This window comes from Conger conger, chromosome 10, assembly GCF_963514075.1.
Source record: "Conger conger chromosome 10, fConCon1.1, whole genome shotgun sequence".
Classification (NCBI taxonomy): domain Eukaryota; kingdom Metazoa; phylum Chordata; class Actinopteri; order Anguilliformes; family Congridae; genus Conger; species Conger conger.
Window position 1 is genome coordinate 50,698,677 of NC_083769.1, and position 12,500 is coordinate 50,711,176.

At 42.5% G+C, this 12,500-nt stretch overlaps 1 protein-coding gene across 4 annotated transcripts in view; it reads left to right on the forward strand.

The window, feature by feature from the left end:
* Positions 1 to 12,500, forward strand: part of LOC133139362 (acid-sensing ion channel 1-like) — a 104,733-nt gene that overhangs the window by 80,198 nt on the left and 12,035 nt on the right. For all 4 annotated transcript variants that reach the window (XM_061258845.1, XM_061258844.1, XM_061258846.1 and 1 more), the window contains 5 exons: positions 1,848 to 1,998; positions 2,449 to 2,576; positions 3,134 to 3,284; positions 4,152 to 4,208; positions 5,563 to 5,716. In XM_061258845.1, coding sequence (XP_061114829.1) covers positions 1,848 to 1,998; positions 2,449 to 2,576; positions 3,134 to 3,284; positions 4,152 to 4,208; positions 5,563 to 5,716 — 641 coding nt within the window. The remainder of the gene's footprint in view (positions 1 to 1,847; positions 1,999 to 2,448; positions 2,577 to 3,133; positions 3,285 to 4,151; positions 4,209 to 5,562; positions 5,717 to 12,500) is intronic.

Here is a 12,500-nt window from a genome sequence, read left to right on the forward strand (position 1 = left end):
CTGTAGCCTAGTGGCTAACGTACATCACTGGGGCAGCCTGTAGTCTATTGGCTAAGGTACAAGACTGGGGTAGCCTGTAGCCTAGTGGCTAAGGTACATGACTGGGGCAGCCTGTAGCCTAGTGGCTAAGGTACATGACTGGAGCAGCCTGTAGTCTAGTGGCTCAGGTACATGACTGGGGCAGCCTGTAGCCTAGTGGCTAAGGTACATGACTGGGGCAGCCTGTAGCCTAGTGGCTAAGGTACATGACTGGGGCAGCCTGTAGCCTAGGGGCTAAGGTACATGACTGGGGCAGCCAGTAGCCTAGTGGCTAAGGTACATGACTGGGGCAGCCTGTAGTCTAGTGGCTAAGGTACATGACTGGGGCAGCCTGTAGCCTAGTGGCTAAGGTACATGACTGGGGCAGCCTGTAGTCTAGTGGCTAAGGTACATGACTGGGGCAGCCTGTAGCCTAGTGGCTAAGGTACATGACTGGGACAGCCTGTAGCCTAGTGGCTAAGGTTCATGGCTGGGGCAGCCTGTAGCCTAGTGGCTAAGGTACATGACTGGGGCAGCCTGTAGTCTAGTGGCTAAGGTACATGACTGGGGCAGCCTGTAGCCGAGTGGCTAAGGTACATGACTGAGACCCAGAAGGTTGGTGGTTGAAGCCACAATAAGATCCGCACAGCCGTTGGGCCCTTGAGCAAGGCCCTTAACCCTGCATTGCTCCAGGGGAGATTGTCCCCTGCTTAGTCTAATCAACTGTATGTCACTGCATAAAAGCGTTTGCTAAGTAAGGGCCATGGCATAACTTTGCCTGTATTTGCCCTGTGAACTAGACTTGATTTTCATGGATATGGAACTTCTTTTTTGTGAATTGTACCATGTCTGACCTATGTTGCGTAGTTGTTCCAATAACCTTCAGTATGCGCTTATTGTACATGGCTAACTGAGTGTGATGTATTGCAATATCAGATTTGAGCTTCAGTAATAGAGTGGGGCACTGGGTCTCTACAGGGACAGTGGGAATAATCACAGGATTGAAACTGATGCTGATTAATTATGTTTATATCAGACCTTTACAGAACTCTGTGCGCTTATTTTGGAGAGGGGGGGTGGCTGATTCACCCCAACCTCCACTGAAAGCACACCCCCACACAGCTGCCATTTTGAGCCAGAAGCGTCTTTGATGATGATAATGACATGTGGGGGCACAGTGTTCACCCTGTGGGTGATTAAACAACGTCCAGGCGCAGAGAGAGAGAGAGAGAGAGAGAGAGGGAGAGAGAGAGAGAGGGGGAGAGAGAGAGGGAGGGGGAGAGAGAGAGAGGGGGAGAGAGGGGGAGAGAGAGAGGGAGGGAGAGAGAAAGGGAGGAAGATAGAGCAAAAAAGAGGGAGAGCAAGAGAAGGAGAGGGAGAGAGAGATAGAGAGAGAGGGAGAGGGAGGAAGATAGAGCAAAAAAGGGAGGGAGAGTGAGAGAGGGAGAGAAAGAGATAGGGAGAGAGTGAGAAAGAGGGACAGAGACAGAGAGAGAGATGGAGAGAGACAGAGACAGAGAGAGAGAGAGGGAGATGGAGAGAGACAGAGAGAGAGAGGGAGATGGAGAGATGGAGAGAGAGAGGGAGAGAGACAGAGAGAGAGAGGGAGATGGAGAGATGGAGAGAGAGAGGGAGAGAGACAGAGAGAGAGAGGGAGATGGAGAGATGGAGAGAGAGGTAGTCTGGCGGTGTCTCATGCAGCAGTGGGCGTGGTGATGTGGCTCGGTGGTTTCGTTAAAGGCTGACCGGACTCTGGCGTGTTCGCCCACGTGCCCTCCTGCGGCGTCTGCCTCTGATCTGCTCCCTCTCCTTCTGCGTCTGTTCTCCAGATCTTCACTCGCTACGGGAAGTGCTACAGCTTCAACACGGGCCAGGAGGGGCGCCCCCTGCTGGTCACCACAAAGGGCGGCATGGGGAACGGCCTGGAGCTGATGCTGGACATCCAGCAGGACGAGTACCTGCCCGTGTGGGGGGAGACCGGTGCGCTAACGAGCTACGCTAATGAGCTACGCTAACGAGCTAGGCACCACATTAATACACCACACTAACATGCTGCGCTAATATGCTCTGCTAAACACTACATTAACGTACCATACTTATGTGCCACATGAACACATCCTGCTATGGTGGCATGCTAACACACTATGCTAATGTGGCACACTAACACACTGTACTGTTGTGGTATGTTAACACACTATGCTAATGTGGCACACTAACACACTATACTGTTGTGGTATGTCAGCACACTATGCTAATGTGGCACACTAACACACTGTACTGTTGTGGTATGTTAACACACTCTGCTAATGTGGCACACTAACACACTGTACTGTTGTGGTATGTTAACACACTATGCTAATGTGGCACACTAACACACTGTACTGTTGTGGTATGTTAGCACGCATGCTAACACTCGATGCTACTGTGCAGATGAGACGTCGTTCGAGGCGGGGATTAAGGTGCAGATCCACAGTCAGGAGGAGCCGCCCTTCATCGACCAGCTGGGGTTCGGGGTTGCACCTGGGTTCCAGACCTTCGTCTCCTGCCAGGAGCAGCGGGTAAGGGGTGTGTGTGTCTGTGTGTGCGTGTATGTGTGTGTGCTCGCGTGTGTGTATATTCATGTTTGTGTTTGTGTGTGTGTGTGTGTATGTTTATGGCTTGTGTATGTTTATGGTATGTGTGTGTGGATGTGTATATTCATGGGTGTGTGTGTGTATGTTTATGGTGTGTACGTGTATAATGATGGTGTGTGTGTGTATGTTTATGGTGTGTACGTGTATAATGATGGTGTGTGTGTGTGTGTGTGTGTGTGTGTGTGTGTATGGGGTTTGTGTGTGTGTGTGTTTATGGGGTTTGTGTGTGTGTTTATGGTGTGTGTGTGTGTGTGTGTGTTTATGGGGTGTATGTTTGTGTGTGTGTTTATGGTGTGTGTGTGTGTGTTTATGGGGTGTATGTTTGTGTGTGTGTTTATGGTGTTTGTGTGTGTGTGTTTATGGGGTGTATGTTTGTGTGTGTGTTTATGGTGTTTGTGTGTGTGTGTTTATGGGGTGTATGTTTGTGTGTGTGTTTATGGTGTTTGTGTGTGTATGTTTATGGAGTGTGTGTGTTTTCCCAGCTGGTGTACCTGCCCCCTCCCTGGGGTGACTGTAAGGTGACCCCGATGGACTCTGAGTTCTTCGACACCTACAGCATCACAGCCTGTCGCATCGACTGCGAGACACGCTACCTGGTGGAGAACTGCAACTGCCGCATGGTGCACATGCCCGGTAGGACAGCCCGCTGCCTGGCGCATTATCCCTGCATTCAGCCCCACGGACTGACACATGCATCACACGCATTATCCCTGCATTCAGCCCCACGGACTGACACATGCATCACACGCATTATCCCTGCATTCAGCCCCACGGACTGACACATGCATCACACGCATTATCCCTGCATTCAGCCCCACGGACTGACACATGCATCACACGCATTATCCCTGTATTCAGCCCCACGGACTGACACATGCATCACACTGGATATTATACAGCCTCATACATAATAATAGGCAACAAATATCAAGTTATCTGTAAAGGACAGCCTCATAGTTAATGATATTTAAGAAGTGGTGAAATTGTGTGTAATACATCACACTCTCCGAGTCTCTGTCTGAAAGCACAGTCTGTAAGCCCTCTCTCTCTCTCCATGGCCTTGTTATTAAATAATTAGGTTATTTCATTGCCATTTTTAAGCCAAATTTAGTTTAGTTGTATATCGATTTAATAATGTTATGTTTTAGCTCCTACACCACTTTGAAGAAGTTTAAATAATAAGCATGCCAAACTGAATCAAATGCCTTTTTAAAGTCGATAAAGCAGGTAAATATTTTTATTTTGTTAATTTTTATGTCAGGGTGTAAACATGGTCTGAAGTTCAATGATTTAGTAGAAAGCCAATCTGATTTTTACTTAAGACTGTGTTTGGTAAGGAAGGCCAGTATTCTGGCATTAATAATACTGCAGAAAACCTTCCACAGGTTACTCACACAGATGACCTGCAATGCAGAGAGAGAGAGGGAGAGAGAGAGAGAGAGCAAGGGAGAGAGAGAGAGAGAGAGAGAGAGAATGACCTGTTCTGTTCTGTTTCTGCAGGAGATGCTCCTCACTGCACCCCAGAGCAGTACAAGGAGTGCGCCGATCCAGCACTGGGTATGCACCCCAACACTACCTGTACCCCAACACTACCTGTTCCCTAACACTACCTGTACCCCAACACTACCTGTTCCCCAACACTACCTGTACCCCAACACTACCTGAACCCTAACACTGCCCATACCCCAACACTGCCTGAACCCCAATACTGCCTGATCCCCAACACTACCTGTACCCTAACACTACCTGTTCCCCAACACTACCTGAACCCTAACACTGCCCATACCCCAACACTGCCTGAACCCCAACACTGTCTGTACCCCAATACTGCCTGTACCCCAACACTACCTGTACCCCAACACTACCTGAACCCTAACACTGCCCATACCCCAACACTGCCTGAACCCCAATACTGTCTGTACCCCAATACTGCCTGTACCCCAACACTACCTGTACCCCAACACTACCTGCTGTGCCATTTACTTCAATAATTATTTTTTATTCTTTCATAAATCCCTTTTAAAACAGCATCTGCGAGCCCCGACCTCCCTCTTTGGTCATTTGGACACAGCGGGGACAGCAGAATGACCCTCCCCCCGGGGGCTGAGACACTGGCCTGGGGAGGAAAGCGCTGCAGACACACACTCTAAAGCTGCCACTTTCCCCTCATTAACATTCCCCCCGCGTGTCCGCTGAGATTCCGCATTCAGCGTGCCGCTCCACTCCCTTCCGAAAAATACATTTCCGCTCCAGACGAGGAAATTACAAAAAATTGTGATAAAATCCTTTTTATCTCTCCAAACACAAGAGCTGTTCTGTGGAAAGTGAGGGTAACACAGATGAACACACTGCTTTGTTTGCCTTCATTCCTTTATGTTTGCATTTTCCATATTTATAAGGACAATAATGACTGTGGGCACAATTACAGCTACAAATCCTGTCTGCGCTTAATGCCAGCAGAGAAGGAGCGTTCTTCATCCCTCTCTACCTCTCTTTCCCCTGCTCTCCCCCTCCTTTCCCCTCCTCTCCTCGTCTCCTCTCCTCTCCCCGCTCCTTCTCTCCTCTCCCCCTGTCTCCTCTCCTTTCCTCTCCTCTCATCTCTCCTCCTCTCCCCTCCTCTCTTCCTCTCCTCTCTCCTCTCTCCTCCTCCACTCCTCTCCTCTCTCCTCTCCTCTCCCCTCCTCTCTCCTCTCTCCTCCTCCCCTCCCCTCTCTCCTTCTCTCCTCTCTCCTCTCTCCCCCTCCTCTCCCCTCTCCCCTCTCTCCCCCTCCTCTCCTTCTCTCCTCTCCTCTCCTCTCCTTCTCTCCTCTCCCCTCTCTCCCCCTCCTCTCCTCTCCTCTCCTTCTCTCCTCTCCCCTCCCCCTCTCCTCCTGCTCTCCCCTGCTCCCCGCTCTCCTCCCGTCATCCTCAGACTTCCTGGTGGAGAAAGACAGTGACTTCTGTGTGTGTGAGACGCCGTGTAACGTGACACGCTACGGTAAAGAGCTGTCCTTCGTCAAGATCCCCAGCAAAGCCTCCGCCAAGTACCTGGCCAAGAAGTTCAACAAGACAGAGCAGTATATTGCGTAAGTCATTGCACCTGCCCGTGTGTGTATGTGTGTGTGTATGAGTGTGTGTGAGTGTGTGTGAGTGAGTGAGTGAGTGAGTGAGTGAGTGAGTGAGTGAGTGTGTGAGTGTGTGTGTGTGTGTGTGTGTGTGTGTGTGTGTGTCAATGAAGATGGCCCTCATGCTGCCAATTTCAATAAATATACTTGGGTTTTGTTTTTCTGTTATTGTATTTGTAAGTTTATTTCATTTTGATGTTGGGCAATGAGATGATAATGATGACTAATGCAGGCTCAGTTTACACCCTAATGACCATTTAACGTTTATATCTAAATGCGCTTGGAATGAAATTAAGTTCGGCTGAAAAGTCCATTATGAGTGAGCCAAAGGGAAAGGGTTCATGTGGACGTGTCATCCCCACCAGGAGTCTCATCTACTGTCATACGTACAACAAAACAGTCATTTAGAGAGAGCAACATTATGTGAGAGAGCAACATTATGTGAGAGAGCAACATTATGTGTCTTAAGTGCCATTACTGGAGTCGTCCCTGGGAGTGGGACAGGGAGCCCTGCAGGAGGCCATCAAACACGGAGACGGATCATTTACAGAAAACAAATACGCAGCCTTCAGAATCACTTCTGTTTTCATCACAATGTGGCGACACTATAGGATCTCTATAGATCTCTGTTTTTATCATGTTTGAGGACACTTTAGGATCTCTATAGATCTCTGTTTTTATCATGTTTGAGGACACTATAGGATCTCTATAGATCTCTGTTTTTATCATGTTTGAGGACACTATAGGATCTCTATAGATCTCTGTTTTTATCATGTTTGAGGACACTTTAGGATCTCTATAGATCTCTGTTTTTATCATGTTTGAGGACACTATAGGATCTCTATAGATCTGTTTTTATCATGTTTGAGGACACTATATGATCTCTATAGATCACAGTTTTTATCGTGTTTGAGGACACTTTATGATCTCTATAGATCTGTTTTTATCATGTTTGAGGACACTATATGATCTCTATAGATCACAGTTTTTATCGTGTTTGAGGACACTATATGATCTCTATAGATCACAGTTTTTATCGTGTTTGAGGACACTTTATGATCTCTATAGATCTGTTTTTATCATGTTTGAGGACACTATAGGATCTCTATAGATCTCTGTTTTTATCATGTTTGAGGACACTTTAGGATCTCTATAGATCTCTGTTTTTATCATGTTTGAGGACACTATAGGATCTCTATAGATCTGTTTTTATCATGTTTGAGGACACTATATGATCTCTATAGATCACAGTTTTTATCGTGTTTGAGGACACTTTATGATCTCTATAGATCTGTTTTTATCATGTTTGAGGACACTATATGATCTCTATAGATCACAGTTTTTATCGTGTTTGAGGACACTATATGATCTCTATAGATCACAGTTTTTATCGTGTTTGAGGACACTTTATGATCTCTATAGGATCACTGTTTTTATCGTGTTTGAGGACACTTTATGATCTCTATAGATCTGTTTTTATCATGTTTGAGGACACTATAGGATCTCTATAGATCTCTGTTTTTATCATGTTTGAGGACACTATAGGATCTCTATAGATCTCTGTTTTTATCATGTTTGAGGACACTATAGGATCTCTATAGATCTCTGTTTTTATCATGTTTGAGGACACTTTAGGATCTCTATAGATCTCTGTTTTTATCATGTTTGAGGACACTATAGGATCTCTATAGATCTGTTTTTATCATGTTTGAGGACACTATATGATCTCTATAGATCACAGTTTTTATCGTGTTTGAGGACACTTTATGATCTCTATAGATCTGTTTTTATCATGTTTGAGGACACTATATGATCTCTATAGATCACAGTTTTTATCGTGTTTGAGGACACTTTATGATCTCTATAGATCTGTTTTTATCATGTTTGAGGACACTATAGGATCTCTATAGATCTCTGTTTTTATCATATTTGAGGACACTATAGGATCTCTATAGATCACTGTTTTTATCATGTTTGAGGACACTATAGGATCTCTATAGATCTCTGTTTTTGTCATGTTTGAGGACACTATATGATCTCTATAGATCACAGTTTTTATCATGTTTGAGGACACTATAGGATCTCTATAGACCACAGTTTTTATCATGTTTGAGGACACTATATGATCTCTACAGATCTCTGTTTTTATCATGTTTGAGGACACTATAGGATCTCTATAGATCACAGTTTTTATCATGTTTGAGGACACTATAGGATCTCTATAGGATCACTGTTTTGATCATGTTTGAGGACACTATAGGATCTCTATAGGATCACTGTTTTTATCATGCTTTGGGGACGCTGTCCTTAGGGAAGCTGAGAGTGTGTTTGCACATGGAAGCAGGAATCAGACTTTCTCTGGCAGTCCGGAACAGGCTGAACCCTGGACTGGAACATCCAGATCCAAGTGTGTTACAGCTTCTGCATTAGCTTTATTATTAGAGCTTAGCAATACGCGCACAATAGCCCACGAGTATATCTGAAATAATAAAACCGCTGTTGTTCCATTAAAGATGGATAGGATAGTGTGTGTGTGTGTGTGTGTGTGTGTGTGTGTGTGTGTGTATGTGTGTGTGTGTGTATGTGTGTGTGTGTGTGTGTGTGTGTGTGTGAGTGTGTGTGTGTGTATGTGAGTGTGTGTGTGTGTGTGTGTGTGTGTGTGTGTGTGTGTGTGTGTGTATGTGTGTGTGTGTGTGTGTATGTGTGTGTGTGTGTATGTGTGTGTGTGTGTGTGTGTGTGTGTGTTATGTGACTGAGGGCATTAGAGTTGCTCCCCGGGGGCTGGGCTGGAGCAGCAGTGACAGTGTGCTGAGCCCAGCTTATCACTCTAATAAACCAGGGTATCGCTCTAATAAACCAGGTTATCGCTCTAATAAACCATCTTATCACTCTAATAAACCAGGTTATCACTCTAATAAACCAGCTTATCACTCTAATAAACCAGCTTATCTTTCTAATAAACCAGGTTATCGCTCTAATAAACCAGGTTATCACTCTAATAAACCAGGTTATCACTCTAATAAACCAGGTTATCGCTCTAATAAACCAGGTTATCACTCTAATAAACCAGGTTATCGCTCTAATAAACCAGGTTATCGCTCTAATAAACCGGTTTATCACTCTAATAAACTAGGTTATCACTCTAATAAACCTGTTTATCACTCTAATAAACCAGGTTATCGCTCTAATAAACCAGGTTATCACTCTAATAAACCATCTTATCACTCTAATAAACCAGGTTATCACTCTAATAAACCAGGTTATCGCTCTAGTAAACCAGCTTATCACTCTAATAAACCGGTTTATCGCTCTAATAAACCAGGTTATCACTCTAATAAACCAGGTTATCACTCTAATAAACCAGGTTATCGCTCTAATAAACCAGGTTATCACTCTAATAAACCAGGTTATCGCTCTAATAAACCGGTTTATCACTCTAATAAACTAGGTTATCACTCTAATAAACCAGGTTATCACTCTGATAAACCTGTTTATAACTCTAATAAACCAGGTTATCGCTCTAATAAACCAGGGTATCGCTCTAATAAACCAGGTTATCACTCTAATAAACCAGGTTATCACTCTAATAAACCAGGTTATCACTCTAATAAACCATCTTATCACTCTAATAAACCAGGTTATCACTCTAATAAACCAGCTTATCACTCTAATAAACCAGCTTATCACTCTAATAAACCAGGTTATCGCTCTGATAAACCTGTTTATAACTCTAATGAACCAGGTTATCGCTCTAATAAACCAGGTTATCGCTCTAATAAACCAGGTTATCACTCTAATAAACCAGTTTATCACTCTAATAAACCAGGTTATCACTCTAATAAACCAGGTTATCGCTCTAGTAAACCAGTTTATCACTCTAATAAACCAGTTTATCACTCTAATAAACCAGGTTATCACTCTAATAAACCAGGTTATCGCTCTAGTAAACCAGCTTATCACTCTAATAAACCGGTTTATCGCTCTAATAAACCAGGTTATCACTCTAATAAACCAGGTTATCACTCTGATGAACCTGTTTATAACTCTAATAAACCAGGTTATCGCTCTAATAAACCAGGTTATCACTCTAATAAACCAGTTTATCACTCTAATAAACCAGGTTATCACTCTAATAAACCAGGTTATCGCTCTAGTAAACCAGCTTATCACTCTAATAAACCGGTTTATCGCTCTAATAAACCAGGTTATCGCTCTAATAAAGCGGTTTATCACTCTAATAAACCAGGTTATCACTCTAATAAACCAGGTTATCACTCTAATAAACCATCTTATCACTCTAATAAACCAGGTTATCACTCTAATAAACCAGGTTATCGCTCTAATAAACCAGGTTATCACTCTAATAAACCAGGTTATCGCTCTAATAAACCGGTTTATCACTCTAATAAACTAGGTTATCACTCTAATAAACCAGGTTATCGCTCTAATAAACCAGGGTATCGCTCTAATAAACCAGGTTATCACTCTAATAAACCATCTTATCACTCTAATAAACCAGGTTATCACTCTAATAAACCAGCTTATCACTCTAATAAACCAGCTTATCACTCTAATAAACCAGGTTATCGCTCTGATAAACCTGTTTATAACTCTAATGAACCAGGTTATCGCTCTAATAAACCAGGTTATCACTCTAATAAACCAGTTTATCACTCTAATAAACCAGGTTATCACTCTAATAAACCAGGTTATCGCTCTAGTAAACCAGTTTATCACTCTAATAAACCAGTTTATCACTCTAATAAACCAGGTTATCACTCTAATAAACCAGGTTATCGCTCTAGTAAACCAGCTTATCACTCTAATAAACCGGTTTATCGCTCTAATAAACCAGGTTATCACTCTAATAAACCAGGTTATCACTCTGATGAACCTGTTTATAACTCTAATAAACCAGGTTATCGCTCTAATAAACCAGGTTATCACTCTAATAAACCAGTTTATCACTCTAATAAACCAGGTTATCACTCTAATAAACCAGGTTATCGCTCTAATAAACCAGCTTATCACTCTAATAAACCGGTTTATCGCTCTAATAAACCAGGTTATCGCTCTAATAAAGCGGTTTATCACTCTAATAAACCAGGTTATCACTCTAATAAACCAGGTTATCACTCTAATAAACCAGGTTATCGCTCTAATAAACCAGGTTATCACTCTAATAAACCAGGTTATCGCTCTAATAAACCGGTTTATCACTCTAATAAACTAGGTTATCACTCTAATAAACCAGGTTATCGCTCTAATAAACCAGGGTATCGCTCTAATAAACCAGGTTATCACTCTAATAAACCATCTTATCACTCTAATAAACCAGGTTATCACTCTAATAAACCAGCTTATCACTCTAATAAACCAGCTTATCACTCTAATAAACCAGGTTATCGCTCTGATAAACCTGTTTATAACTCTAATGAACCAGGTTATCGCTCTAATAAACCAGTTTATCACTCTAATAAACCAGGTTATCACTCTAATAAACCAGGTTATCACTCTAATAAACCAGTTTATCACTCTAATAAACCAGGTTATCACTCTAATAAACCAGGTTATCGCTCTAGTAAACCAGCTTATCACTCTAATAAACCGGTTTATCGCTCTAATAAACCAGGTTATCACTCTAATAAACCAGGTTATCACTCTGATGAACCTGTTTATAACTCTAATAAACCAGGTTATCGCTCTAATAAACCAGGTTATCACTCTAATAAACCAGTTTATCACTCTAATAAACCAGGTTATCACTCTAATAAACCAGGTTATCGCTCTAGTAAACCAGCTTATCACTCTAATAAACCGGTTTATCGCTCTAATAAACCAGGTTATCGCTCTAATAAAGCGGTTTATCACTCTAATAAACCAGGTTATCACTCTAATAAACCAGGTTATCACTCTAATAAACCATCTTATCACTCTAATAAACCAGGTTATCACTCTAATAAACCAGGTTATCGCTCTAATAAACCAGGTTATCACTCTAATAAACCAGGTTATCGCTCTAATAAACCGGTTTATCACTCTAATAAACTAGGTTATCACTCTAATAAACCAGGTTATCACTCTAATAAACCAGGGTATCGCTCTAATAAACCAGGTTATCGCTCTAATAAGCCAGGTTATCACTCTAATAAACCAGTTTATAACTCTAATAAACCAGGGTATCGCTCTAATAAACCAGGGTATCGCTCTAATAAACCAGGTTATCACTCTAATAAACCAGGTTATCGCTCTAATAAACCAGGTTATCACTCTAATAAACCAGGTTATCACTCTAATAAACCATCTTATCACTCTAATAAACCAGGTTATCACTCTAATAAACCAGCTTATCACTCTAATAAACCAGCTTATCACTCTAATAAACCAAGTTATCACTAATAAACCAGGTTATCACTCTAATAAACCAGGTTATCACTCTAATAAACCAGGTTATCACTCTAATAAACCAGTTTATCACTCTAATAAACCAGGTTATCACTCTAATAAACCAGGTTATCGCTCTAATAAACCAGCTTATCACTCTAATAAACCAGGTTATCACTCTAATAAACCAGGTTATCGCTCTAATAAACCAGGTTATCACTCTAATAAACCAGGTTATCGCTCTAATAAACCAGGTTATCGCTCTAATAAACCGGTTTATCACTCTAATAAACTAGGTTATCACTCTAATAAACCTGTTTATCGCTCTAATAAACCAGGTTATCGCTCTAATAAACCAGGT